This window comes from Homarus americanus, unplaced genomic scaffold (assembly GCF_018991925.1).
Source record: "Homarus americanus isolate GMGI-L3 unplaced genomic scaffold, GMGI_Hamer_2.0 scaffold54330, whole genome shotgun sequence".
NCBI lineage: Eukaryota > Metazoa > Arthropoda > Malacostraca > Decapoda > Nephropidae > Homarus > Homarus americanus.
This window is the reverse complement of record NW_024733614.1, coordinates 1-9,825: the sequence shown is the minus strand read 5'-3', so window position 1 is coordinate 9,825 and position 9,825 is coordinate 1. Positions and strand designations below refer to the sequence as shown.

General features: G+C 43.5%; 1 protein-coding gene across 1 annotated transcript; it reads right to left on the bottom strand.

The window, feature by feature from the left end:
• Window positions 1-723: 723 nt before the first annotated feature.
• Window positions 724-3,985, bottom strand: LOC121869849 (collagen alpha-3(IX) chain-like; the record flags this gene model as incomplete). Its single annotated transcript, XM_042371418.1, has 5 exons — window positions 3,893-3,985; window positions 2,583-2,780; window positions 2,022-2,212; window positions 1,367-1,594; window positions 724-986 (listed from the first exon to the last, which is right to left on the bottom strand). Coding segments are annotated over exons 1-5 (973 nt in total), but the record flags the coding sequence as incomplete, so codon positions are not given.
• Between the last annotated feature and the right edge of the window lie 5,840 nt (window positions 3,986-9,825).

The window sequence follows — 9,825 nt, the reverse complement described above, 5'->3', positions numbered from 1 at the left end:
TTGTGTACAGCAAGTGAGCGAGGCCAGCAGTCACGTGTACAGCCAGGAGAGGAGGGAAGGCTACATCCGAGCTCAGGTGGTCAGCAGGGAGGTGATGAGTAGAAACAGAAGCAAGAAAGACATGTTCTCTATGGTGTGCAGCAACACCGGGTCGTAGTAGTAAAACCGGTTTTTGTATTTGATGATTTTGTTTTCTAAAGGAATATTAAATTTAATAAATGTGTCAAGATCATTCGTTTCACTATTCTGGATCATTTTCATCCTAATAAATTAACCTGATACATTTACTTTACTTTAAATAAGCTATTTAGTGGTGTTGGTAAAAGGGTGGGAATACTGAATTTTCATAAGATTTCAAGTTAAAATTTACCTAGCAGAAAATGAAAACTTTTCAAATCTGAAGATATCACATGATTCTGCACATAGAACTACATCATTAATACCATGGGCCGATTTTTCAAACTAAAAAAAAAAAAAATCGCCTCCGTATGACACACCCTAATGCTCATTAGCCCCGTGCATCATCGTCGTCTCCCCGCCCACTATCACACCCTTCCTCACAACCTCACCCTCACCCTAACCCCCTCACACCCTCTCCCTTACCCCTTCACACCCTCTCCCTTACCCCCTCACACCCTCACCCTAACCCCCTCATACCCTCTCCCTTACCCACTCACACCCTCTCCCTTACCCCCTCACACCCTCACCCTCAAACACCCTCACCCTTGGAGGGCCCTTGAAGCGCCGCGGTCCCTGGGAGAGCTCCTGGGGGTGTTGGTGCCCCTGGGATGGCCCATTGGGACGCCAAAGCCCCAGAAATGGCCCCTGGGGTCGCCGACGCCCCTGGGAGGACCCCAGGGGTAACCGTTGCCCCTAGGAAGGCCCGTGGGGTCGCCGCTGCCCCTGGGAGGGACCCTGGGTCCGCCGCCGTTCCTTGAACGCCCTTTGGGGCGCCACCTCCCTTGGGAAGGGCCCTCGGAGGGCTCCTAGGGGAACCGACACCCCTGGGAGGGCCCCAGGGGGCTCTTTCCCTGTAGAGCCCCTGGGGGCAGTTGCTTTTACACTATTTAGAACAATGGGAGATATGACGTTAAATAAATACACTGCCCAGCATATTTCCAGTATCATCTCACCATGAACAATGTAAAGGAGAATAAATATCCAACAGGAAAACATAAGTTGGGGTGTTGTGCTGACTGACTGCTCTGTTCTCCTATTGGCTGTTAGTTGGCGGATTTTATATTTTAATCCACCAATCACAGTTAAGTAAAGGATTGCTGGAAGTATGCAATATGTACGACTCCATGACCAAGCACGCTATAGGGCTACTGGAGGGGCACCTCTGGTAGGGCCCCTGGAGGCTCACCCGCTCCTGGGAGGGCCCTTGAGACTGTAGCCTCCCCTGCGAGAGCCCATGGGGTCTCCACCGCACCTGAGAGGGGCCCAAAGAGAGCCCCTGGGATTGCATTCACCTCTGAGGGGGCCCCTGAGAGCACCGCCGGCCCTTGGAGGGTCGCTCGGTCCGCCGTCACCCCTGGGTGGGCTCCTTCGGACGCCGACACACTTGGGAGGGTCCCTCAGGTTACCGACACCCCTGGGAGGGACCCAGGGGGCATTGTCCCTTTAGAGTCCCAGGGGGCAGTCGTTTTTGCACTATTTAGAACAATGGTAGATATGACATTAAATAAATACACCACCCATCACATTCCCAGTATCATCTCACCATGAACAATGTAAAGGAGAATAAATATTCAACAGGACAACATAAGTTGGGGTGTTGTGCTGACTGACTGCTCTGTTCTCCTATTGGCTGTTGGTTGGCGGATTTTTATTTTAGTTCACCAATCACAGTTAAGTAAAGAATTGCTGGAAGTATGCAATATGTACGACTCCACGACCAAGCAAGCTATAGGGCTTCTAGAGGGGTGCCTCTGGTAGGGCCCCTGGAGGCTCACCCGCTAATGGGAGGGCCCTTGAGACCACCGCCGTCCCTGCGAGAGCCCCTGGGGTCTCAGCCGCACCTGAAAAGGCTCCTAGGAGAGCCCCTGGGATCGCCGTCACCCCTGAGGGGGCCCCTGAGAGCACCATCGCCCTTGGGAGGGCCGCTGGGTCCACTGCCGCCTCTGGGTGGGTTCCTCCTGACGCCGACACCCCTGGGTGGGCCCCAGGGGGCATTGTCCCTATAGAGTCCCTGGGGGCAGTTGTTTTTGCACTATTTAGAACAATGGTAGATATGACATTAAATAAAAATACACTACCCATCACATTCCCAGTATCATCTTAACATGAATAATGTAAAGGAGAATAAATGTCCAACAGGAAAACATAAGTTGGGGTGTTGTGCTGACTGACTGCTCTGTTCTCCTATTGGCTGATATTTTGCAGATTTACATTTTAGTCCACCAATCACAGTTAAGTAAAGGATTGCTGGAAGTATGCAATATGTACGACACCATGACCAAGCAAGCTATAGGGCTCGTGGAGGATCGTCTCTGGTAGGGCCCCTGGGCTTTCCCCCGCCCCTGCGAGGGCCTTTGGGACTACTGCCTCCCCTGCGAGGGCCCCTGGGGTAGCTACCGCACCTGGCATTGTCCCTCGCGTCGCCGCCTCCCTTGGATGGCCCGTGGTGTCACTGCCTCCCCTGGGATGACCCCTGGGGGCGCTGCCACCCCTGGGGGCGCTGGCACCCCTGAGAGGGCCCCGGAGAAGTTCCCAGGGTTCGACACTATGAAAAAGTGTTTGGTAGCTCGTTGACGTTGCTGTGCTTCAACAACTAAGGTCTTTAAGTGAGTAAGAAGGTTATTAATTATAGACCAATAAGGACCAATGGGATGGCATTTCGCGACACTCAGTTTCTGCTAGAGAGGGCAATGTTTCTTTCCTCACAGCACTGAGTAAAACAACACGATTTCGATACAGTTTGATGTTCCATAAACCATGGAGTCCTTTTCAGGCGTTACGTAAACGTCACGCTAGGCGTTAACTGTACCTTTTTGAAATTATAAATTTGAACTTACAAACAAATAAAACAGTATTGTTGAAAGTCGTTTAAAACTTTTCTCCAATTTTAACAGTCATTATGTCGCTGTTGTCCAACAAATGATTCAGGTCGTTGATCGTGTTAACAATGCCGTTAGACTTTCTTGAACGTGGCAAATGAAACCAGGTTGTTCGTCAGTAGTCTACACTTGGGGCTGGGACAGTAATAACTGTTCTCTCGGTGTAAAGTTATGCCGAGGAGGTGTGATCAGGAAGAGATGAAGACTCACCCTCTGTTCTTGTTTGTTATTCATACAGTTCCGCAAGTCATTAACCTGTTATATATTTTGATGAGACCATCACGGCAAGGTTATGCCTAATGCATAAAATACAGACCTGAAGGGGATGCATCATATCTAATTTTCAAACTCATTTATCTTCCCTCCTTCACCAGATTTATATTCCATGCATTTAAGACAAACATATCAATGAAATTCTATCATAAATGAAGTATCCCTTCTCCCCCCCCCCAAAAAAAAAGTGTATGTCTTAAATAATAGTGGGAGCTGTAGTGTGGATTCACGATATGAATCAGCGAGAGAGCGGTTACTGATCTGAGTGAGATACAGTGACGTGATCAGGCAGGTGTGATGCCAAGGCTTCCCATACCTCGAGGAGTAAAGTATTTTTGTATTTTTGGATATCTCTTAAGGGGGGGGGGGGTCCCATCGCTACCTCAACACCCACCCCCCCAGCCTTCCTGTTCCCTTCCTCGGGTACGCGTCTGATCCATGATGTGATGCCTTGATGAGATCGTGCCCGGGTCGGTGATGGATGATGGCGGCTGTGGAGGAGCTTCAGGTATGTAAAGCTACACTGACAGGTCGTTAGTTTTCTGGTGCACTCCTGTGACCGTTCTTGAAGAGCCGTGTGACACTTGCTGTTGTTCAGCTCGGGCTCTTCCTTGACCCAGGGAGGTTCTGGACCAGGCGTTGAAATCAGGCATTTTTCACTTTCTGGCTGAGTGATTCATTGACCAAGTATATAGGTGTATTGGTTGACTGAAACAATTTTAAATTAACTCCTAGGTTTAATTTAATCTTTCTAAGATGTATAAACAATAGTGAGGTGAACATTAGTATTAATGAAGCTTCTTTTAAATAGTTTTTTGGTTGCTTGTATTATATGCAGAGACATATGCTTATAGTAGTGTTCTGTATTATGTGAAGAGTTAGGTGTTACGAGCCAACAAAGGCTTTCTAGATTAAACTACTGTTCCCGGGGTTGGTGGTTCCATCCCCGGACACTTCTAGTTCACAAATTAAGGAAGTGAAGGCGGTCGAGTGCAGTACTAGACATGCTGCCTCCTTGTGTACCGAAGGCTTAGTATACAGTGTGTTGTATCCACACTTTTAATGGGCTGTCATGCCTATGGGACCCATTTTCACTTTCATTGATCTTTGCTTGAGTATTTTTACTATTTTAATATACCAGGTCAAAGAAAACACACTTGTGAATTGCATTCGTCTTTAATAATCACTAAGTGTTCACACAACTGTTCACAGGGTATGTCCTCACAATGGACTTCGAATATATACAGTCAGCACCACTGCCAGTGTACAATTCCTTAGTCTTTTCACTTTATATCACTCACAACAATTCCACAATACTTGAACAACAATTACCTTCAGCTGTCACTAGGCTTGTACTTCATTCTGTGAACAGAATCGGGCGACTACTTTCCTAAGCATTTGTATTTATTTTTTTCCTGGACAGCTCGCTGGCGCTCATATACCTCTCGTCAGACGCCTAGAGCGTTCTAGTACCATCTAGGCATTGCAGGTCGAAACGAGATACGCCCAGAAGGTTCTAGAATGATCTTGGCTTACATAAGTAAAACATCAATATATACAAGAAAATCTCGCAAAAGTTGCCAAAATAACTGCTGCTTGGAATGGGGAAATAATCAGAACACCAAGTTTATTAAAATTATAATACTAAATTATTCCTTGGCATAACAACATTTTATATATTTTCGTTGTCTTACCTTTTTTTTTCAAACAAACTTACTGATTTTGACCAATTTTAACAAAGTATTAACAAAAAGCACAACTCATCTTACTTTAACACCTACGTTTTATGTGTTCACTTTCTTTTAAACTTTAAAATGCAAATTGTCAAAACAAATATGATAATGATGTCTAACCTATTTATAAAGTGGTTTACTCTCATTACATCTATTTTACATGAATATTGATCACTTCACTGGCAGTACCTCACAATATACAACACCTGTCAAAAACCAAACCTCACACACTAATGTTCAAAAGACACTCGGCCAGAGGAGATCTGCGTCACTCTGCGAGACTGATTCTGTTCACATAAAGTCAACATCACGCATTGGCAGTCTGCTCTGTCTTAAATATGTTAATAATTAGAAAAAAGAAAAAAAATGGTCTTAGATATATATGCAAGTAAATCACTGTGGGTGCTTTACTTTGTGTTAATATAATACATTTGCATCTATATTAAGTGTGTGGCCCGCGAAGTGTGCCACCATTCATGAAGTGACCCCTCCATCAAAAATAATTGCCCACCCCTGCCTTAGGCCGATGTAGGGTTATATGACTTGTGCTGCCCTCTACCCCATCCACCTCTCCACTCCTATCCCCGCCCACCTACCCACCTCCAACCCTCTCTCCAACTAAGCCCCCTCCACCTCCACCACCTAATATGAACAGATAAAGACATTCATATCATGGCTAAGACAGTTTGGTGTCTGCTGTTCATCAACGCAGAGGAAGATACAACTCCCAGGTTTATTACTGCCTTTCTGTGCTGACAATGGATGAACACTTTCTCAATCTAAAACAGGATTGGAACTTTCACAAATAAAATATATAAAATATGAAAAAAAGCCGAGAAACAATAATTTACTTAACAAGTGGTGATACAGCCACAAGAGGTGATAGAGCCAAAGGAATTGATAAAGTTTATACCACAGGCGGACAAGGAGTTACGTAATAAAAATCTATAAATATCACAGAGGGCATTACACAGTCATGTGTTTATACTTGGAGCTGGCGAATGCCCGCCCTATTATGGGTCACAACTTAAGGTTAAAGAAGGGTGAGAACTTCCTCCTCCAGTAGTTGGGATGAGAACTTCTTCCTCCAGTAGTTAGGGCGAGAACTTCCTCCTCCAGTAGCTGGTGTGAGAAATTTCTCCTCCAGTAGCTGGTGTGAGAACTTTTTTCTCCAGTAGTTGGGATGAGCTTTAAACCTTAGAGAGAAAGCTTTATGTTAGAATTGGGGCACACAGGTATGTAACATTTAGACGTATTATGCGTAAAAGTCTTTTGATACGTTAGAAGGACTGCAAGATAGTGGTGACCTTTTATGAAAAAGTTTGGAAGATTAGGATTGTAAAAAGTAGCTGCGACTGTCTGGTCATCACCACCCCTGTAACTTAAAGTATTCTCATATTCCTGCGACCTTCACCTCTGGCAGCACAGGGCTTTGTCTACTATATATATCTAACGTGTACACTGTACAGTCCTAGTGCGTTTGCAGGGGCATGTCAGATTTTGTGCAGTGTGGCACCGCTGTGTTTGTTTACATTCGATAGAAGGAAACTCGCAATAGTAAACATACTATGGAATCAAGTTAAAACAATATTAAAACAAATATATCAAAGATAATTCACTTGTGGAATGTTTAAATGACGAGATCTGTAATCGCATTAGTGAAGGGAAACTGCACCTGTATCTTACCTCACATCTCACTTAATACACTGGAGTTCAATATTTAGGGAGTAAAACTATACAGGTCGTGTGACAGTAATACTGTGTTTTAAGATACAATTTCTTCTTGATCCCACAATCTTAAATTCTCCTATCAGTTGTTTTTCATTAATCTTTCTTCTTATTCTTCCCACACTATTTACTTTATATTTTCCGTCCAATTTTTTCGTCTCCTCTTGCTCCCCATCTTCTTATCACCTCTGCCTCTGCTTGTGTCTGCCGCTACGACACTTAATACCCCCTCAGGAGGGCGGAGTCGGCCGAGCACCCACTCAGGATCACCAGCTCATGAATTTTTACACGGAATGACGCCCCTCTGGCTTACCCCGACCAGGTAATGGTACACCAGAGGCTGCACGGTGAAGCTGGAGCATGCAGGGTGAAGCTGGAGCATGCAGGGTGAAGCTGGAGCATGCAGGGTGAAGCTGGAGCATGCAGGGTGAAGCTGGAGAAAGAAGGGTGAAACTAGGGCGTGAATTGTGAAACTAAACGGTGCAGGATGAAAGTGCAGCATGTATTGGGAAGCTAGATAAAGGACGGTCAAACTGAACCATAAGGTGAAACTAGATCATGCAAGGGTTAAAGAAGAAAATGCAAGGTGAATCTAGAGCAGTGGTGTTAAACTCAAAACCTTTCGAGGCCAATTCTTATTTTAGTTACCCTCTTCAGGGCCAACACGAGTGCTATATCACATATTTGCAGGATTGAAGTTTACAGCTTCACACATTGCCTTACCTGGCTTACCAGGAATACCTCATTTGGGTTTGTCTGATTTTAAGTATGTAACATTAATTTTACTTAATAAACATGATTATATCTATTCCTTTCATAATTTCACGTGATGATAAATGTTACCGTCATCCCGCGGGCCATACCTGACCATCCCAAGGGCCACATTTGGCCCGCAGGCCATGAGTTTGACACCCCTGTCTTACACCTAACAAAATTATTGGCCAAAATATACTTTTTTCTCAGAATTGAAATTTAAGGGGTTTAACTAATTAAGTACTTTCAGAATAACACACAAACCCTAAATCACACCTTGGAAACCCATAGTTGATGAGTAATTAGCATTGAAAAATGCCAGTAAAATCTTTCAAGGGTCATTTTGGCCACTAATTTTTCTGCAATCGAATCGTGGACCACATATGAATAATCAGCAAGCTCAGGAGTACCCATAATGTGATTTTCAGCAAAATCGAATTTTTGGCCAAAAACCACCAAAATTGTAAGTCTTATGCCTTACAAAATTATTGACCAAAATATCCTTTTTTCTCAGAATTGAAATTTAAGGGGTTTAACTAATTAAGTACTTTCAGAATAACACACAAACCCTAAATCACACCTTGGAAACCCATAGTTGATGAGTAATTAGCATTGAAAAATGTCAGTAAAATCTTTCAAGGGTCATTTTAGCCACTAATTTCTCTCCAATCGAATCGTGGACCACATATTTATAAGTAGCAAGCTCAAGAGTACAAATACTGTGATTTTCAGCAAAATCTAGTTTTTGGCCAAAAATGTAAGCCTTTTACCTTACAAAATTTTTGACCATAATATACTTTTTTCTCAGAATTGAAATTTAAGGGGTTTAACTAATTAAGTACTTTCAGATTAACACACACACTGTGAATCACACCTTGGAAACCCGTAGTTGATGAGTAATTAGCATTGAAAAATGTCAGTAAAATTTTTCAAGGGTAATTTTGGCCACTAATTACTCTGCAATCGATTCGTGGACCACATATTCATAAGCAGCAAGCTCAAGAGTACCCATACTGTGATTTTCAGCAAAATCTAATTTTTGGCCAAAAAGCACCAAAAATGTAAGTCTTATACCTTACAAAATTTTTGACCAAAATATACTTTTTTCTCAGAATTTAAATTTAAGGGGTTTAACTAATTAAGTTCTTTCAGAATAACAAACAAATCATGAATCACACCTTGGAAACCCGTAGTTGATGAGTAATTAGCATTGAAAAATGTCAGTAAATTCTTTCAAGAGTCATTTTGGCCACTAATGTCTCTGCAATCGAATCGTGGACCACATATTCATAAGCAGCAAGCTCAGGAGTACCCATACTGTGATTTTCAGCAAAATCTAATTTTTGGCCCAAAACCACCAAAAGTGTAAGTCTTACACCATTGGTTTCAAACTCAAAACCTTTCGAGGGCCAATTCGTATTTTAATAAATAATATTAATAATAATAATTAACGGTTTATTGAAGGAGCTTGGCAGCCAGAAGGCTGAAAATATGCTGTTACATATTTGGGGAATGGGTTTCGAATTACAAATAATATACAAGTAACATAAGTGATACAAATAAGATATATAATAACTATATGGGGAAAAGCTCAAACTACAGTGCATTTCAACATAATGACAGTGCACGAAGTTACCCTCTTCATGGCCAACACAAGTGCTATATCACATATTTGCAGGATTGAAGTTTACAGCTTCACACATTGCTTTACCTGGCTTACGAGGAATACCTCATTTGGGTTTGTCTGATCTTAAGTATGTAAAATTCATTTTACTAATAAACCTGATTACTATATCTATTTCTTTCATAATTTCACGGGATGATAAATTTTACCGTCATCCCGCGGGCCACACCTGACCATCGCTTGGGCAACATTTGGCCCGCAGGCCATGAGTTTGACACCCCTGATCTAGAGGATGCAAGATGAAACTGGGAGACATACATGGTGAAACTTGAGCATGTAGGGTGAGAATGAAGAATGTAGAGTGAGACTGAAAACTGTAGAATGAAGGTTTGAGCATGCAAGCGTTATCTGCAGTGTGAGGATAGAGTTAAAATCTGCACAGGCTGAGGTGTAGAGAGAGACCGGGGATGTAGAGGGGAGATTAGGGTGTAAAGGGGAGACTATGGTGTAGAGGGATATTGGGTGTGTAGAGGGGAGTCCGGGGTGTAGATGGAGACTGGGGTGTAGAGGGAGACTGGGGTGTAGAGGGAGACTAGAGGTGTAGAGGGAGACTGGGGTGTAGAGGGAGACTGGGGTGTAGAGGGAGACTGGGGTG